This window comes from Tursiops truncatus, chromosome 10 (genome assembly GCF_011762595.2).
Source record: "Tursiops truncatus isolate mTurTru1 chromosome 10, mTurTru1.mat.Y, whole genome shotgun sequence".
NCBI lineage: Eukaryota > Metazoa > Chordata > Mammalia > Artiodactyla > Delphinidae > Tursiops > Tursiops truncatus.
Genome location: NC_047043.1, coordinates 90,009,196 through 90,029,672, shown reverse-complemented (window position 1 = coordinate 90,029,672; position 20,477 = coordinate 90,009,196). Strand labels below are relative to the sequence as shown.

General features: G+C 42.6%; 1 protein-coding gene across 1 annotated transcript in view; it reads right to left on the bottom strand.

Annotated features, from left to right (window-relative positions):
• Positions 1–8,496: 8,496 nt before the first annotated feature.
• CNTN4 (contactin 4) overlaps positions 8,497–20,477 on the bottom strand; it is an 817,087-nt gene continuing 805,106 nt past the window's right edge. Inside the window, exons 24-25 of the mRNA XM_019947613.3 lie at positions 13,542–13,710; positions 8,497–11,155 (exon numbers count right to left, since the gene is read on the bottom strand). Coding sequence (XP_019803172.1) covers positions 11,055–11,155; positions 13,542–13,710 — 270 coding nt within the window. The 3' untranslated portion in view covers positions 8,497–11,054. The remainder of the gene's footprint in view (positions 11,156–13,541; positions 13,711–20,477) is intronic.

Below are 20,477 nucleotides of genomic sequence, written 5' to 3'. Positions count from 1 at the left end.
GCCCCCCAGACTGTGGTGCTTCGTTACAGCAGCCTGAGCTAAGACACCAAATGTCAGGAGCTGCACCACACGCCTCCCAGACATCACCTCTAATCCTGAGAAGCCCACATGGTACGATTGCCCCTGTCTGACAGATGCAATCACTGCGGCTCAGAGAGCATGTTAGATAAGAAATGGATACTGAGGGGCTGAATACAGGCACTAGTGACCCCGGAAATGTGGAGGGGATGGTTAGGAAACAAGCTGAAGCCTGCTTAGGGGGTGGGACCAGGAGGGCACGGCTGCAATGACTGGCAAAATATCTCATCACCTGATGCAGAAGTTCTGTGAATGGTGGTGAGGAATCTGTAGGAGACTTAGGTTAAGCATTCTCAAGCTTGAGCACATCAGAATCACCTGGCGGGGTCATTAAAGCAGATCAGAGCCTGTGACCGAGGAGGTCCGGGGGGCCTGAGAATCTGCTTTCCCCTAAGCTCTCAGGTGACGCTGATGCTGGTCTCCTGACCCCACTTTGAGAACAGCTGCTCCAGGTGATTCCGCTGAATATCAAAATTTGAAAACCAACTGTTTTGTTGCAGGCAAAGCCCTGCAAAAAAAAAAAAAAAAAAAAAAAAACACAACAAAAACCCTACCCCTTTTTCGACTTAATACTCCACATGTGATCTCTTTCAAACTGGGGCCCGGAAACCTAGGACTGTGAAAACGGCCTCTGCCGAGGAGGCTGGACAAGGAGAGAGCGGTGCCCAGTGTGGCCAGTTCTTTCTGTTCGGTGAGGTGCTGGCTTCACACCCACCTGCCTCCACCTCAGTAGCAGCCGTCACCCCCGTACTGAGTCCGACCCACTGCCTGATTTGGGGATATCAGTGTCAGGGCAGCAGAGAGCAGCCCATGTGTCTCCCTAGAGGGTTAGGCCCTTCCTTTTCTGCCTTGTGGAACTCACACTCAGTCTTTGGGAACGCGTACCCCACGCCTCCTCCTTCGTGAAACCTTCCAAAGCAGAGTTTGCTTGATCCTGCCTCTGGGGCCTCGTTCTGGGCCTCAGCCCCCCTCTTCCAACGGCTGCCCTGTAGGATGGGCCATCCAGGACGTCGGGGCTCATGTGAAATGCATTTTTATCTGCAGCCTCTGGGACAGTCCCAGACTCTTAGAAGGGATCAATGCTTCTTGGACCCTCTTAAACCCTCTTCCCACCCCGTCACAGTTCCTTGCAAACAGTTGGAACTGAATGCTATCTGGTAGAGATCATCAAGGTCTAAATTGAAAGCACGGAGAGGAAGACGGGTGTCTGGTGAGAACATGATTGGAAATAACCAGGAGGCTCGCGTGTGCCTGGCCATCTGGCTGGCGGAGCCTGGGTCTCTTTCTGCTGCTGCTGTGACTACGCTACAATGTGTAAATTACTATACAAAAGGACTTGGGTTTTGAGTGGTGTGTCCTGTTTTCACTGCCCTGTCATGGCAAATCAGAGTGTGAACGCTTCACAGCGAATACCCTCATCAGCAGGTTGATGAGATACAAGCGCCCACCTCTTCCCATCTTCCACCAGGACACGGTGGATGGCCACCTCCCTCCCAAGAGCCTTCATGGTCACAGGCTCAGAACAGTGGTTCTGAACAACAGCCTTTCCAATAACGATTTCAGCCCCATCTGAAATTTAGCGTTTGCGATGCGCTGAGCTCCGCAGGGGACGCGCCGGGGAGACCAGAGGGGGAAGGGCAGTTTGCCAAGAGCTCAGCCACCTGAGCCTCACTGAAATGCCTTAAGGCCTGAAGCTGTTGATGCAGTCTGGGGAGGAACTCCGTGTGGGCCGAGAACATCCTGATTAAAAATCCAAACGTTTTCATGGGGGAGGCTTGTATGTGCCAGGCCCATCTGCTGGTGGAATTAACAACCCTTAGGTGCTAATTTGTTAAAGAAAAAGTAGATATCTGGAAGCGAGGACGGAGAACTGAAAACAGTCTTTGAGCGCACGACTAAAGGTGAAAAACCTAATTAGAATAGGACTTCGTGTCAGCTCAAGGGTCTCCGTGACGACCCTGTGCTATTCCTGCTTCCACAGCCTACAGACCAAGTTCCAGGGTACCAAGTTTTCAAAAACTATGTCTTGTTAAAGAATTAACGGTGTTTTTTCCCACAGTATCCCCCTTTTAGGTAATAGATATGAATGTAAATGCAGTTCAGAACGAGCAACGCCGAACAGAATTGACAGTGAATTGTCCGCACGTTGAACAGGAGCACATTATTCATTTTCCCCCCAGACATTCTCATTCTTTGTCCACACTACTGTCTGCATTATCTCTCAGCTAGGACCAACGCAGCAGCCTCTCAGTATCCTGGCCTCCGGTATTACTTTGAAGCATCTCAGCAGAAGCACATCTACCTGTATCACCCCTGCGCAAAACCCTTAAATAACTCCAGCACCTTCAAGCTCAAGCTCCTTTTAAAACAAAGTCCCCTCTGACTTGGCTTCTCTGTAGCTCTCCAGCCACGTCCCCGGGGAGCACCCCTGTATCACAACTACCCTGTCCCTCATCCGTCCAAGCCGCGGCTGAAGCTTTCTCTGATGGACAAGCCCTTTCAATCTTTTTTTTTTCCCCCCATCTTGTAGACAGTTTAGCTTCTAAATCTCGGCTCTTTGCCACCAGGAAGTCTATGTTCCCCAAGTACCTTCTGTTGCGTTCTATTTTATCACTTATTATTTAAAATTTTTCTGTCTCCTTTAAAGGAGAAACACTCCGAAATCGAGAAGGCGGCCCTCTTTATCTTTGTGTCCTGAACAACTGAGTAGGAACTGGTTGAACTTATACCATGAAAAAGAAAGTCAGTTTCTTAAGCGTAAGCCAGACTAGACAACTCTATTCAGCTCAGATCGAAAGAACCGAACTCTAGGCAGCACTCTCTTATTAACGCTGTGTGGGAACAGTAGAAATATCACTAGAGTTTAACAAAGAAGTTACAAGAACTCACGGTTGGCGTGGCCTCTCCCTTCAGAAACGCCTGCCTCGACCTCAGCGGCCGGCCTGCATCCGGGCTCCCGGAGCCTCTACCGCCCACCGACCTTCCGGGAGCCCGGACCGCCCTTTCTGCTCACGTGACTCACGTGCCTTTTGTTAAAGTTCCAGTGGGCTCTTTTCCCCGTGAAGGTGTATTATTCGTTTTCTTTCAGTTATTAAAATGAAAACCCAAGATTTGTCCCTGCCAGGTGATAAAATGAAAGAATGCATAAGCCTGGGGAAAAACTGTGGGTAAGAAATCAACACTTACGCAACTGGTGTCATAGTTCAAAGGTCGGCCAGCTTCCTCTTAAAGGGCTCGACGACAGTAAACCTTTTCAGCTGTGAGAGCCATCCGGGCCTAGCTCCCTGGACCCACACACACACCCCATCCTCGGAAAGGGGGTGGGAGAGTTCAGCAAACCAAAGAGAGCTTAAAACAGCAAACCTCGTGCTGGCACCCTCAGAGGCCTCAACCTTCAAAGAACTGATCACACATCGGCAAGACCCTGGAATTTAGCACTAGAAACGAATTACCTCAATGAGCAGGCAACTTCTTCCCTGCATAAACTTGCCAGATGTAGCAAATAAAAATAGAGGAGGCCCAGTTAAATCTGAATTTTCGGTAAATGTTGCATGAGACATGCTTATACTAAAAAAGTACTAGTTTTGAAATCCAAGTTTAACTGGGCCTCCTGTACTTTATCTGTCTACCCTGATCTTGTAGGATAGCCCGAGTGTGAAAAACAACTCTGAGGCACCTGAAGCCAAGTAAAACAAACAAGCAAAGACCCTCCTTTGTAGTTGAAGAAGTCCAGGCAGCTGAGCTAGACCACTGTGGAGCAAAGAACTCACCACACCTGAGCTGTATGGGTTCTCCCTGCAGGAACCCTACACCTGGGAGCCCTGCCCGTGCCCCTGGTCACTTTTCAACAACCCGGTGTACAACTTCCTAGGAAGCTCACTACCCTTCTTGTTGGGAACCGGTATCCTTATCTATCTATCTATCTATCTATCTATCATCTCCCTCCCTCCCTCCCTCCCTCCCTCCCTGTTGGTATAAATATCTAACTTTTTTGGAGAGAGGCCTGGAGTCACAAGCCACCAGCATCTGAATTCCTGGCCTCCCTGGTCAGCTGTGTGACCTGCAACAAACCTGTAAACCTCCCAGCCTTGGTCCCCCGTGTACCAAATACGAATACTATGTGGGAACTAAACCAGCAGGATGACTTGCAGAGACTGGCACATACTAAGAGCATCACTGTTGTCTGCAATTACTATTATCATTGCATTTCTCTGTATTGTGACAAATGCCGTGGCTGCTCTCTTGGCTTCCCCACCCAGTCTCATTCCAAACCAGGTGATTTCACACCAGCCTTAGAGTGTCCCCATCTCCTCCATTCTGCGGCCTTTGCGGGGTCCCCCTTCCTGACTGCCGGCCACTCCCCTGTGCCTAGAACAGGGCCTGGTACACAGAGGGCACTGGGTTCCTCTGAATGGCTGTCCTGTGCCTGGTCCTAGTTCAGAACCCCTCCCCCTCCCAACTTCAACCTCACACAGCTCCCCTCCCCCCTCACCACCGGCTTCATGCTGACTCAGTGTCCTGACTGCCCTCTGGTTGAATTTAAGAGACCAGCTTCTTACCCTTGCTTGTCCTTCGTCTCAGTAAATCCTTATTTCTAATTGTCTGTGTCACCATGGGCTTGTCGTATCACCTCTTTCCCTCCATTTCATGAGTGAAAAGGGGATAAAACCTGCATCTGCTGCTTCTTAGTGTAAAGAGCCCTTTAACACTAGAAAAAAAATTCGAGTTATTATTCTTTCTTAGTTAAAATCCTAAGATATACACATTTCCTGGGATAGTTTTGTATTCCTAACAACCGGTAAGAATATGTAGTGAAAGTCCAATTTACGGAGATTGGGAATATCACATTTAAATTACTTCGGCTTTGCAGTTTCCTGACATTCAGCTCTATCATTTGGTTGACATTTTTTCAAAACTGCTTTCTCTCCGTGTGGTCTATATTAGTGGAGGGCTTCTCATCTACAATGGAGCAGACTGTTGGTGATAAAGAACAGAGGCCGATTTTGTTGAAATTGTGAGCTCTGCTGAGTGTTGTAGTTTATCCTTGAGTTGTGGAATTGGCACATTTATTCTGCATGGCCCAGTTAGCATGAGGGGAAAGGGGCCTCCTTTCAGAATGGGCAGTCTGACTGGCACATGGTAATCATATCCTGGCAGGAGGGCAGAGCCTGGGGAAGTCACTCCAAATGGTGCCAGGGATTCTCCACCTTCTAGTTTTGTTAGGGTCAGAGATGGGGGCATACGAGCCTGGTAAGAGAAGTTAAGAATCATAGCCGAACTGTAACCCTGAGATACTCTCTGCCTACAGGGAGGGAGAAGACACGAATGCCAGTGATTTAAATACCAAATAGTGGATAGACAGACACTCATGAGTATTCATGACACGCTCTGGAATCACAGAAACGAGAGGTCAACGCCAGACAGGGAAATTGAGAGAGGCTTTGTGGAAAACTTGGTATCTGACTGAGGACCCTACCGCCTAACTTCTTTTATTAACATTATTACATATTTTTATTTTATTAATTTTATTATTAAAATGATTAAATATTAATATTTATACTAAGAAGTGAAAATACTTAAGAAAAAGATGATAATGGATGTGTCAGGTGAGTTCAACTCATTTTGGTTACGGAACGCACCCACATTCTATGTTGGTTTTTTTGTGACTGTCTCAAGTCACTTGGGAAAAAGAACAATGGCTGATTTATAGAATAATTTGCTAGTATTTGGAGAGCTGTGATTCTAGAACTTCACAAATGTTATCCTGTCGAATAAGTGGCAATTATCTGAATATGTAAGGCCCCCATGTGTGTCATTTTGTATAGAATAATTTGGGGTAGGTCCACAGATTGACTCTAAGTCTTTGATTTTTAAAAGGCTTGCTCCTGAAATCACTATGGGTGGCCAGAGGATTCTTCAATTGTCACAAAGGAAAAAACAGCCAATTCTTAAATCAAGACTACAATGAGATATCACCTACACCAGTCAGAATGGCCATGATAAAAAGTCTAAAAACAATAAATGCTGGAGAGGGTGTGGAGAAAAGGGAAACCTCCTACACTGTGGGTGGGAATGTAAATTGATACAACCACTATGGAGAACAGAATGGAGGTTCCTTAAAAAACTAAGAATAGAGCTACACATGATCCAGCAATCCCGGTCCTGCGTATATATCCAGAGAAAACAGTTGTTTGAAAAAATACATGTTCACTACAGCACTGCTTACAACAGCCAACACATGGAAGCAGCCTAAATGTCCATCGACAGATGAATGGATAAAGAAGATGTGATACATATACACAATGGAATACTACTCAGCCAGTAAAAAGGAAGAAATAAGGCCATTTGCAGCAACATGGATGGGACTGGAGATTATCATACTAAGTGAAGTAAATAATCAGACAGAAAGACAAACATCATATGATATCACTTATATGCGGAATCTAAAAAATGATACAAATGAACTTATTTACAAAACAAAAACACTTTCAGACTTAGAGAATGAACTTATGGTTACCAGGGGGAAAGCATGGGGTTGGGGGGAGGGGGAGATTGGGAGTTTGGTATTGACATGTACACACTGCTATATTTAAAATAGATGACTATTCATGGAAAAGACTCTGACAAGTACAGGTTTCTGGTAACTGACTATACTGCTGAACTGAATGAATAAGCATTTTCAGAACTCTAATGGAAAACTGATGAACTCATAAAAGTGCTAACAAAAGATCAAGATGAAAAAAAAAATAATGACATGGGACTGAGTGAACTGATGAGGATGATTATAATTTTTGTGACTTTCTGTTTGAATAAAAAAATAATAAAATAAAATAGATAACTGACAAGGACCTACTGTTTAGCACAGGAAACTCAGCTCAATATTCTGTAACAACATAAATGGGAAAAGAATTTTAAAAAGAATGGATACATGTATGGGTATAACTGAATCACCCTGCTGTACACCTGTAACTAACACATCATTGTTAATCAACTATACTCCAATATAAAATAAAAATGAAAAAAAAGAAAATACAGCCAATTCTTGACTATCTGTGTTAATGGAGGTGAACAGTAGCATTGATAATCCGATATGGTGTGCAAAAATCATCTGGTGGTTGATTACATTAAAATACTTTAAAAATTACATGACATTTTAGTAGCTAATTATGTACTATTTATGTACTTTTTAGAATTCAGCATTCCTGCAGCATATCTGCAGTAAGGTACGGGGTGGTGGGAGAGACTGGGAAAAGGCTCATCAGGATAGAAGGCTGCTTCCCAGATGTAAATAACCAAAAATTTGACGGTAGGAATAACTCAATCATTATTTTAAGATAAAAGCTTATGGCAGCTCCCACCTCAGGCTGGAAGAATTCCAAGCTCACCTGAAGATGAAGTTTATCACCCATGTCTTCTGCTCCCGTGGAAAGAAGCTGTTTCGTACACAGGGTCTGTGGGCTTTATAAAAACTCAGGAATGCTGAGAGAATCCACTTATCTGGCAAAATAGAATCTCCTTTTATACAGTTAAATCACAGGTGGACTATTCACACACAAAATGAGCATCAGAGGAAGTGCTGGGAAAGATTAAATAAGCAAAGCAAATGGGCACTTTTCTAGTGCTTCTCCTTCAGAGTCGCTGTGCAAAACTCCCAAGCAGTAATACATCCCCCCTGCCCATTCTAACTGGTACTAGGGGCTGGGGAATCCTGCCTGGAGGGCTAAGCATAGCGAGTGTGCTGCTTAGACCTTCTTAGCATTTATTATCCCATCTTCTAGAAACATCATCTCAATTTTCCTTTAACAAACTCTCTCTCCCTTGAGTGCACGATCGAGGTGCTCAGGCGGTATGACACCAATTGGATCGATCAGCCTCTTCTAGGAATTTGGATACTGAACAGAGTGGCATCAAAATCAGAAACAGAGCCAATTCATCCCCACAATAGCTCCCCCAAAAGACTTTGCAAAGTTCCTGCAGGCTTGATCCTCGGAGTGGCCTGCTTCTTATTCTCGCCAAGGCTTGGGCATTCAGTGTCTCCTTGGCTCATGTTATCTGACCAGGGTCATTCCTTTTTGTTCACTCAGGTTATCCAGAGTTGCTTCTGTGGCTTGCAACCAGTGAGCCTAACCTGCAACAACCATGGAAACCAACAAATCAGACACGTTTGGGTGAAGGTGTCCACGGGGCACTTTTAAAAAACATCTTGAGCTCGGTCAGACTCAGCTAATCCAGGGCCTCATGTATCAGATGATGAAGCTGAGAGATTAAAGGACTTTTTCAAGGCATCAAGTCAGAAGCCACAGGCCTTCTGACACTTTCTGCCACCTTGCAAAATAGTGACACAGTCTCCTCTGATTGGTTCACTAGGGCACACAGGTAGGCAACTGATGCAAAATGCTACTTCAAAGACCCTTTCGATCAATTAAACAATGATTATTTATTGCAAGGCACTGTGCTAGGCACTATGGAGAGTACATGGAAGATAAGACCAAAGTCCCTGCCCTCAAGGAGCTTACAATCTAGTTGGGAAGACAAGGCATACATACAAGGAAAATTAAGTAACAATACAGGAGTTAAGTTAAAATGCAAGATAACAGTACAAGAGATTTCCAAAAGTAGTACCTGATTAATTACTAAATGAGGGGTATCGACAGGGCTTACAGCTCATTCAGAGGAAGGATGTCACCAAGGACTGGAGTGTGGGAAGGCTTCACAGAGGAGCCTACCCTAGGACAGTGGGGATTCAGGTGACAAAGAACAGTGGGGGGTATTTCAGGAAGGGGCAACCAGATGCCCAAAAGGCACAGAGGTGAGACCAAAAGCGAGCAGTGTTCAGGGGACAGTGAGGACTCTGTGTGGCCGGGTACAGAGTTAAGCTGTTATTACATTAAGAAGGGCCTCAAGTTTACATTCTATCCTTTTAGCAGCGGGGGTGGGGAAACCTTAAAACAACAGATAGCCTTAGATTAAATACAGAAAAGACTTAGCTAATGCAGAGGATCTATTCAAGTTCGATCTTCAGGACATTTATTTGTGGATGTTTGTCCCTCTCTACCTCCAAAGAGGATTTGCAATGATGTTTTCAGGGTTGTCAATTCCAAAGGAAGAGCTCTGGGTCAACTAGCTTTGGATCGTGACCAGAGACTTCTGAGTCCCTCTATGATCTTAAATTATAACTAGCACAAGGGTGAGCTAACAAATTCCCTGACAGGCAGGCAGGAAAAATGCTCCCAAAAGACAAGTATCTTTATAAATGACAGAATATTTATTAACAATACCTTTAAAAAGAGATTACATATGCTAGATCACTGGTAAATATTTACACTGGGGTTGGGAACTACCTGGGGTATCTTTTTTTTTTTTCATTCATTTTATTATTTTGTTGATTTTTTTTGCATGTGATTTAAAATTTTGTTTTATTTTAACATAGAAGTAACCATATCAAACTAAGAAAGGAACACAGCTTGAAATACTGACAATATTTTTTTTCCAGTTACCACCCTAGTTTTTACACAAGTGGAATCCTGATTATGACTTTACTGGATAAATATAGCTAGAAGGTTGAAAAGTTAAGGAAAAATGACAAATTACAGGCAAATTTGAGCTCTCTGAGAAAGAAGAAAAGGTGGCAGCGTGTCTACATGTGAAAATTTTTATAGAAAATTTCATTGCCTTTTATATGCACTGTTCCACTAGTGTCAGCTTACAAAACCTCCCCCATTATTACAAATAGTTCTTTTCATAAGAATACAGTTTTGTTGATATTGTCATTTTCCAATGTGTGATTTTAAGACATAGAAGATGAAACTTGTAAAGCAATGAGGCTACCTATTGCAAAACAGGAGACTCATTGAGATACCACACCATTGTACTAAAGATCTTTTATAGAGTCATGAAAAAAATTCTTTGTGGCAGCTAGGTGCTGAAATAGGAGAAATCTGTCAGACTCCATACATAACTTTGATTCAAAAGAAGGGCTCTATTATTAAAGAGATACACATATTATCTATAAGAAATTTTGTAAAGAAGTTACGAATTTATCAACAGAGAATTACCCTTTTTGTTGTTAAATGTACATTCAAGACAGATACATTTAAAGATAGTAAAATTATCTTTTATCCTTTGAAAGACATGGTTGACTCTATTAACTTTTCATCTATGTTACTACAGGATATTTAACTTTCAATGTCATGTCTAAGATAATGCTACTGCTACAAAGACAATGTTAACTGAGTTGAGGGAAAAGAAAGTCTTACCGTAGGATGCTAAATTCAGGGATGGGAATATTGCACAAGGTGCCTCTTGGGCAAGTTAGTTTAGGTTTTGAGATTGCAGCCATTCCTGAAACCATCTCAGGTTGTGTTGAACAACAGAATTCACAACAGGGCTGGAAAGCATATTGTACGTGGCAAAACGACTTGATTCAGTACATTAGTCATCCCAAGAGTCATTTCCATACAGCAGCCTTGAGTTACAGACCAAGTCTTCAGCTGTTCTGCCACTAGACCCTTATAAAACTGTACAAGAAATCTGCAATGTATTTACCAAGGTGAGTTTCCAACTCTGTCTTTAAAGGAACTATTTTCAAATAATAACCATATGATTGTGTTGCCCATAGCATTTTACAGCAGAGGAAAAAAAATTAATATCTACATTTCATGTTAACTTTAAAAAATTCTATAAAACACTAAATATATAATAAAAATATGCATATAAGGACATATGTAAACTGCTTTGGTAACATCATATTACAGATGTCTTCAGTGCATTGCAGAGTTTCCAAAGAAACTTCAGACAAAGCTAGATTTGCTTTGAGGAAGTACTGTAGAATGCCATTCCTAAAGAAGCAAAAAACATTTTTTTTTCCAGTAATAAGATGTACTTGAACAACAATATTACTTAGTACTGGGTGTCTTCAAAACAACTAGCTAAATGTTGCTTATATTATAAACAGCAAGTCCTTTAGAGAACTGTTGTCATAAACTGGACCTGGCTGTGAGGGAGATCATGATCGTACTGATGGCCGACAGCGTGCATGCGTTGGAAGTGGACGGCCCCGCTCCTCTTGCATAGGCATCTGGAGAGAGAAGAAATTTACTCACCTCGGCAACAAAGGGAGGTGGGGCCCCAGGGCTTTTGGAAACCAAAGAACTGTCTGAAGTCTACTGGAAATGACCATCTCTTGTTGACTTTTTTAGTCTCAGTTCTATGACCCCCTAGCTATGAACCTGGGAGCAGGTGGGGGACATCTCTGGATCTCTGTTTAAGCATCTGTAAAAGGAGGGTGTCCCCCTCTAACATGAGAAGAAACTTCAATATGACTGGTAACATTACTGATAAATACTATGATATCCATGATGCAGCAAAATAAACATTGACGTTCCCTTCCGAATTCAAGCTTAATGCCGGGCACAGAGCCACATGACATTTAATTCCTATAAAAACCCTGAAGACCTCAGGGTGTATGGTTATCACACCATTTAACAGCTAAGGAAATGGGGGCCCAGAGAAGTAAGATAAGTCTAAGATTACCCAGTTAGTAAATAACTGAATTGGGATTCCAACTCATGTCTGTCTAAACATACCTCTTTTTTTTTTTTTCTTTGCCCAACAAGATAATCTCAATCCTTTTAAAACTTTTTCTTATACATCTTACATTTTTTCACAGTAAGAAGTTACCAACTGTCATTTGAGGTTTTATCAAGATCGTAAGATCTCTGACCAACAAAATGGAAAACCTCTTGAGAAAGAGATCATGTTTTGCTCACAGTTACATCCTTATCATCTAATAATTTTACCAATAAACTTGCTTAAAATGTTTTTGTAATGAATTAAACCAAGAATCATCAGTCAGTCTTAAAAAAAAATAATCCTTGCAATGATAAGCAAGTATGAAGTCAGATTTAAAGAAAGTGAGATAAATTAATCCCAAAACAAATTCTCATCTTGTGTTTTTTTGGCCTGGAGATAATTTCCACATCTCACCATAAATCTGGTTCCTTCCAACAGAAGCTAGAGTCCTCTTCTGATATGTAGAAACCAATTCTCCCCAGTGTTTTAAAAGACAAAAATGCCTTTAGTGTTTGTATGCAAAAAAGGTGCAGTAAGTATAAACCTCATCTGGAAACTGGTAAATCACTCCTGAATTCAGAGCATGTCTTGGGGCAGCCTTGGTTTCCCACCTGAAGTCCTGTTGTATGTCCATTAACATTAACAAGTGCTTATTCAGAAGAAGGGTGAAAGGACCATTAAACATTTTGTTTTCTGATTTGAGGCATCCAAATTTTATAGATGTAATTAAAAAGTCTTAGTGGATGCTTTACTAAAACTTGATATCAGCAAGAATACTAGACCCTTTCCTCATCTGAAAACTACTATGATGGACACTTGGCAAAGGGGCTGAAGCTCAGAACTCTGTAGTGAGGGTTGCCCATGATTTAAAATATCGTATCTCCACTGATGGCTTGAAAGTTCATATCTCCAGCCTTCCCTGAACCCCTTATCTCTAGACTGTTAAATCCAAAGGCCAATGAAAATCTATACTTAGATACCTAATGGCAATCTTATACTTTTTATTATTGTGGTAAAATACACATGACGTAAAAGTTACCATTTTAAAGTGTACAATTCAGTGACATTAAGTTCACTCCAATGCTGTACAACCGGGACTGTAAGCTAGTTCCAGAACTTTTTCATCATCCGAATGGAGACCCAGTACCCGTAAAGCCACAATTCACACCGCTGGCCAGTCACTACCAGCCACTAATCTGCCTCTATGGATTTGCCTGTTCTGTTTTTTTTCTTTTAATTTCAAATAAATAAAATCATACAAAAAAACCCCCCAAAAATAATATGCTGCTGAGATATTTGCAAACATAGTATTTGAAAACTAAGTTGAATGTATTTGGCTCAAAAAAGAACACACTCTTCAACAGTCTTTGTAAACAAAGATAATCTTGACTATCTGTAGACATGTGCATTTATGTACATATGTTACATATGCATGTTCAAAATAAACAGTGTCAAGTTCAAAATATTTTCGGCCAAAGACATTATATTGTGTCACTACGGACACGTTTCCAGAGCATTTTGAAGAACGCTTTGCTTGTTCTTCCTGAGTCACGCTTTTAACTTTCTAATCTGTAATTTTGGGGTTATTGTAGATGCAAACTACATGGGTCCACATGGAAAAGCCTGGGTGACTGATTTGGGGCTGCTTTAACCTGATCTTTGATAGCCAGCTGATTAAATCAGTCAACACTAGTCAAACTGTCTTCTGCACAAAACTACCTGAGGTCAGCAAATACCAGTGGTCTGAGGAAGGGGGATGGTATCGTCCATTTTTATTTTAGCTTTTTTTTTTTTTTTTTTTCCGGGCTTAATTTCACCCTAGCCCTGACTCACTGGGAAGCTTAGGACATAGGGCAGACAGGGAGAAGGGAGGCAAAAAAAGACATTCTTACTTGATATCTTTGGAATTCGAATCTGTTCACTGCTGCTGCCATCTCCTCCATCACTGAATGGCTTAATTTCTATTATATAATCTTCATCAAAAGGCAAAGAAAGCTCCACTGATGTTTCATTTGTTTCAATGACAGATGTGCTGCTTTGTCTGCTCCATCTGTACAAGACCTGCCAATATGGAAAGAACAGGTATCACCTGCTGTCCTCACAAAGGCCCCAAGGATGGAGCATTCCTTCACTTTCACCTCTGGGCACCAGTGAAACGCAGGGACGCCGAGGTTGTCAGGCTGCCCACTTGCATTTGGAAGGCTCATTTAATAGCGAGGGGCATGTCTGCAGCCACCACTGATTTCATTATGAGGAAAGAGTTTAAAGCGTTGTGCAACATGGCAGCGGGGCTAGCATGAGTCTAACGACGTGCTGTGTGGCCTCATGTAGCCTCTGGAAGGTCAGTTAACACACATGGAGAAGGTGGATGTACAGAGCTCAGTTACGCATGAGGGTCTTTGGCATGAGGACAGACTTGGCTGCTGTGTGACCGTGGTCCACTTACTTTCCCGCTCTGAGCCTCACTGCCCACATCTGTAAAACGGGGACAATAACGCCCACTTTTCTGGGAAGTCTTTACAATTGCACAGGACTGAATAAAATGAAGGGCTCAAAGGAAGCATGTAAGAAACAGTATCTATGAAGCCTTAAAAGGAACAAAAGGTACAAACATACATGGCAAAGGTTAGAAGCAAAAAGTAAGGTGTAAAAATCAGGCCAAAAGTTATCATTATTATTAATCCTTTGGAAAGAGGACATTTCAGAACAGGGAGAGCATCTCTGAAAGACAAGTGCTATAACCACCAGAGGACACTGGACCGCTTTTTCAGCTACACAGAAAAGAGGGGATGTTATGGGGCAATTACTCTCACTCTAGAAGTGTCTGTAGCTTCAACAGTGCCACTCATGTAGCTTCAACAGTGCCACTCTTTGTTCCCCTTCTTGGTTTCCTCTGGGTCAGAGACTAGGCTGGTAGTTCATGTGAAGAGATAGGCAACTAGCTCTCTTGAAAATACATTCACCACCTGGCATTGCCTACTGTGGTCACCAACAATTCCCACCAGGAACAAAAGATAAAGGCCCAGAGAGGTGCACCTGCCTTTCTGGATATGATAATTGTGACAAGAACTGTCCCACAAATACTTTCTGATGTTTACAATGAGCCAGGCACCCTATTGACATGACCATATTTAACTGCCACAACAACCTGACAGGACAGGCACGGTTATTCTTTTCTGCAGATGAGGAAACTGAGGCCCAGAGATGTCACAGAGCTGGTGAGTGGTAAGATGAGGGCTCCTAAGCCTGTACTCTTAAATCACCATAACCCATCATTTCTCTTGACAATAAAAAAAAAAAAAAATAGGGTTGGGTAACATGAATGGTTCTGGTCCTGGCTGTGTGTTAGAAGCACCTGGCGAGCTTGTAAAAAATACTGAAGCTGCAGGCCACTGGTTCTCAACAGGGGTGGGAGGGGGGAGGACCAGTTTTGTTCCCTGGGGCATCTGGCAATGTCTGCAGACATTTTCTGTTGTCACAACGGGTGGGTGGGTCCTCCTATAATGCAGAGGACAGGCCCCGCAACAGAGAATTATCCAGCTCAAAGTGGCACCAGTGGGGAGGCTGAGAAATCCTTCTCCAGCCTCGCCCCAGCCCTCCTGAGTCAGGCTCCATAGCAGAAGGGTCCAGGCCGTGACACATGGTTAAGAAAGATCTTCAGGGGATGTTCATTCAGTGAATCGTGAATGAGACCAGCGTTCTCCAACCCGAGCCTGCATCAGAGTTGCCTGGAGGGCTTATTAAAACACAGAACACTGGGCTCCACCCCAGAGTTTCTGATTTAGTGGGTTTCAGGTGGAACTTGAAAAATCTGCATCTCTAACAAGTTCCCAGGTAACACCATTGCCTCTGCTCCAGAGACCACACTTTGAGAACCACAGGACTGGCTCCTCTTTCCCTAAGACCCACTGTAAATTCTGATTGGCTGAGGTCAGAGACATAGGGTTACCCGCCCTTCCACTGCAAAAAAAAAAATCAAACACAAGTGAAATTCATAAAAGTCCCTTAAAACGGTTTAGATCCCATTTGTTTCCTGGCATTTCATCACCTTTATTTATGTCTCTCTAATCCAAGGTGGAAAACACAATTTCCTTGAGGTGGAAAGATTCATAAGTGTCCCCCTTCCTTCTCAGAGCATCAGTTGTATCAAACTCAGCATCCCCTCACTACTGATCAGGCTCAAATAAATCCTGAGGCGCATTCAGGACTGTCACAGCATCTCATCACGGCCCTTCAGGAACATGAGCTGGCTGATGGGATGCAAGGGCACACCTGGCTTTGAGGACTAAATTGCTTCTTTGATTCAGCTCCGCCAGAGCACAGAGGATTCAACTCGTTTCAGCTGTAAATCCAAAAGGAAGACTTCCAGGAAAAAACTGGCCTTTATCAGCATTGCTTATCAGTCTTCTAATGATGGGGACCGCAGTGGCACCTAAATAAAGGCCGGTAAAACCTTTATTTACACTACACACTTGGTTCAGCTGATTGACTTAAAGGCTGTGCTTGCATTTCCTATAATCCAGAGTGGAAGACACAGAGGAAGAGTGAATTTGTGGGAATCCTGATGATAGAATCAAACGTTATTGAATGCTTACTATGTGTTTATATTCTATGTGCTAATATAGATTACCCCTTGAGGTAGGCACTGTTATTATTCTGATTTTAAAGATGAGAAATCTGAGACCTGGAGATGTTTAGCAATGTGCCCAGGGTCTCATGGCCAGTAAGTGGGGGATCCAGCATTCAAACCCAGGCAGTCTGGGTTCACAGCCTATATTCGTAACTGAGACCAGCTTGGCCACCACTGTGGGCAACTTGCTTCCCCTCTCTGGTCTCTGTCTTCATGAATGCAAAACAAGGGGGGTTAGATCATAGAAAGCTCGTGGCCCATGGGTAACATTTGGCCTGCATATTTTAACTATTGGGCCCTTAGTGGGTTTACATTTTTTTTTTTTTTTTGAGTTAGATGTCAACATGTACAAACCAAGAAACTATACATGATAAAGTTTTGGGTTCTACTAAAAACTGGAAGATATGGCCACACTGGTCTACATTCCTGTCTGGCAATAATTGGCTGGAGCTGAGAAGCTGCTGCCTATCCTGGACCATCACAAGCTCTGTAGCTTATCACACTCTCCAGCACTTCCTATTGTGTCACATTGGCATGTATCTACCTCAGGACCTTTGCATATCCTGTTCACTATGCTTGGAACACTCTCAGAGAGCTGCCTATCTTATTCTCTCCTTTTTTCATGGCCCAATCGAAATGTCACCTCTTGATAGAGCCTTTCCCTGTGCTTTATTTAAAATAATGTCTCTCCTATCTATCCCATGGCACTGTTTATTCTCCTCACTCTGAGTTATTTCTCTTGGTACTACTTTATTACCACTTGATCTGTCTGTTTACTGATGGCAGGCAGAATAGCTGAGTGGTTAAAAGGTGGGACTCTGGATCCATACTGCCTGTGTTCAGAGCACAGGTCTTCAATATACTAGCTGTGTTAACAACACTGTACCATATAGTTGAATGTTGCTAAGAAAGTAGATCTAAAATGTTCTCACCACAAACAAGGAATGGTAATTATGTGATGGGATGGAGGCATTAGTAAATGCTATGGTGGTGATCTTTTTGCAATATATAAATGTATCAAATCAACACACGGTATACCTTAAACTTACACAATGTTATATGTCAACTATATCTCAATAAATCAGTGAAAAAAATACTAGCTATGTGAAGTAGGCAAGTTACTAAACTCTATGCCATGAGTTCTTCATCTATAAAACTGGGGCTAATAAATGCACCTACTTCATGGGTTATTACAAAATTAAGAATTAAAACAGTGCTTGGCACGTATACTGACAGTATTTATTGAAAGGATTAAGCTAGCTGAATCCCTTTACATAACCTGCCTGGCTCTGTAGACAGTTTAGTTTGTGATACTGAAACCAGACGCTCTCTTTTTAGCTCAAGTGTCATAAAGTAGCTTGACACTTTGTGCTGAAAGAATATTTTGCACTTTAAACTTTCTAAAGTCAACTTCTTTTTGAGACTATTTATGCAAGCAGAAATCCCACGAATGTCAACAATTTAGGTAGAAAACCAAAAATACACACACATACACACAGATGTATGATTTTTACGGAACTATATATATCCCTGAACATTAACATTGGATATGTAGCATTTCAATATCTGTAACCAGTTACAGTGAGATTCCTTGGGATCTAAATGAGGATGTGTAGGGAGTCTGGCTCCTCCTGTCCCAGCCCTAAAGGGCAGGGAAGGAATTGAGTCGAACTGGAAATCAAAAGTCACAAAGGGCCCTTTACTACCACCTGGTCTAACCTTGTTAATCCTCTTTCCTCTACTGTCAGCACATGTGGTTTCTGCAGCATTTTACACACTTCATACCCAGCCATGAGTGACGCTTCCTAAGGCATGAAATTCCCAACTCGGAGGTGCCACTCTATTTTTCATATTTATAGTTTAGCTCCAACATGAAAAACCATATTTGGGGGGGAAAAAAAGCCTAAATCCATGGCTCTTGCTGTGTTGTCTTTTTATTTTTTTCCTGAGATAGTCTGTTCTTTCCTTGATTTCTGGATAGGACTCTATCTTGAGCTGTGGTGTCCTTTTTGTTTCTTTTCTTTTTCTTTCTTTCTTTTTTTTTTTTAATTAAGTCTGTGGTTGAGCCCTTGTGACGAATATATTAAATAAATACGTTTTGGATCCCCCCCATACCAAATTAGCCTATATCACCCGATCTGCTGCTCACATCTGAAAAGGTTCCATGCTCTCCAGCTGTAATTTGTTCCAATGTTTTATTCTAGCTCTATAGAAATAAAAAGTTTCCCCAATCCTCCGTGAAGCCCCAGTTCTTTTCTGGGAGCTGAATACTGCCGTGTTGGTCTTATACTGCTTGATTCCACCACACCTGCCCGATTCTGTGCTGCTCAGGGGAATCTTCTAAATGTCTGCAAGAGTGTCTGTTGAATTTAAAAATATATATATAAGAAGGACCTCCTTGGAAAAGTGCTACCAAGACAAGCTCATATGAGAGTTTCTGAGAGGGGGCAGGAAGACAAAGAAGTAGCAACTAAATAATACTCATTTTCCAAGTTTTCTTCTAAAAATGCCTATAGTCTTTTAGACCCAGTTCACTGAAGTAAAATTCAGCTTGCATACAGATCCCTGCCCTGTGAAAGCTGAGGGCACTCCAAGTCACTTTACTCAATGGCCTTCGGTTTTCACATCTGCGAAAGGAAGGGCTTTGGCTGAATGATCTTCAGGATTTTTGCCCGACTAACATTTTGCTTGGTTCCCTGAAGTACTTTAGGCAGCTCCCTGCCTTTCAAATTTATTTCAGCACCAGCTTCAACATGAGCTTAAAATCTAGTAAGAGGTTCACTCATGGAACTTGTGCCCCTCCACAGGGACTCCTAAAGCTTTCTGAATTTTTGTTGTGTTTTCTCTCTCTGTTCTACTGGGCGACACTGGAAGCAGGGAGGAAGACTTTCTCGCTCCCGTTTTTTTTTGTTGTTTGTTTGTTTTTTCACTCTCCTCCTTGGTTTGGTTAAATTAATTCGTCCCAGATCACATCTGCATCTCTCTCGTGCTGTGTTCAGTCCCGGCAGTGTTAGCCTGGGTCAGACCCCAAAGTTGCAAGGTCTGTCTTCACTTTTGCCTTCTTTCTTTGCTTTCTTTGAGCCTACGCTCTCCTCTCTCATCTTCCAGCCTACCAAACCCCACATCTCTCTCGTCTTACATAAAACTGATCAGATGAACTCTTTCCCATTGTGTCTAAGAGACTACTGATTCAGGAGTTCAAGAAATGAGGGCTCCCTTTAATACCACCACAGTGAATGCATCTTTGGCTTGAGAAATCATGGGGACCATTCAGGCACTGTGCTCGTGAGGCCCACAGTCTGGGGATTCACAATAAGTCATCAGCCAATTACAATTACCCGAGAGGATGGAAAGTACTTTAAAAAAATCTGACAAATAGCGAGAGCTCTGGCCATCAGGGAAGGCTTCTCATCTTAGACCCGAAAGATGAGTGGCTGATTAAGGATGCAGATGTAAGAGGTGGCAGTCCCAGGGAGACGGAATAGAGATGCAAAGGCTCAGGGGAAAATGAAGATACTGGAAGATTTCCCCTTTAATAAAAGAGAAGTGCAGTCCCAGAAAGGTTACATGATTTACCTAAAGTCACATAATGACTAGAGCACCAAAATGTGGTCGTTTTTGCTCTATTCTGTAAGACCCTTGCAGAAAGTTTGCTTTTACAAAGGGATCCAGTGAAAGGTCTGAAGATTAGTTCTTAGGGAATGTTTCTCTGCTGGCAGAATACAAATCACTGTGCCACATGGATGAAGGAAAAATAGCCCATAGCAGCGAGGGTTTCTGAATCCCTCTCTAATCACATCACCTAAGGCTCTATGGCCAACTATGTCAACTCCCAATTCCAGCCCTGGCTTTACTAACTGTAACTAATGACTGACAGCACTGTCACTATGCTACTCTCAACAGCTGCATCCAAAAATTTCACCAGACAGCAGCCTGCAGGCTTGATGCATCCTGCAGGCTAGTTTTGTTTGGCCTGCATTGCCTCAAAGGTTGTTTAAAAGTAAAACAAAACAAGATACTTAAAATGCCCTTTAATTGTGGCACCAGGGCTACATCCATTTTCTTTTCTAGTTCTTTAAAGTCAGGCTAACATTTATGGGATCAGGCAAACGAATGTCCTAAAAAAATCCTTGTGTATATGTATGTATATGTACGTATGTGTGTGTGTGTGTGTGTGTGTGTGTGTGTGTGTGTGTAT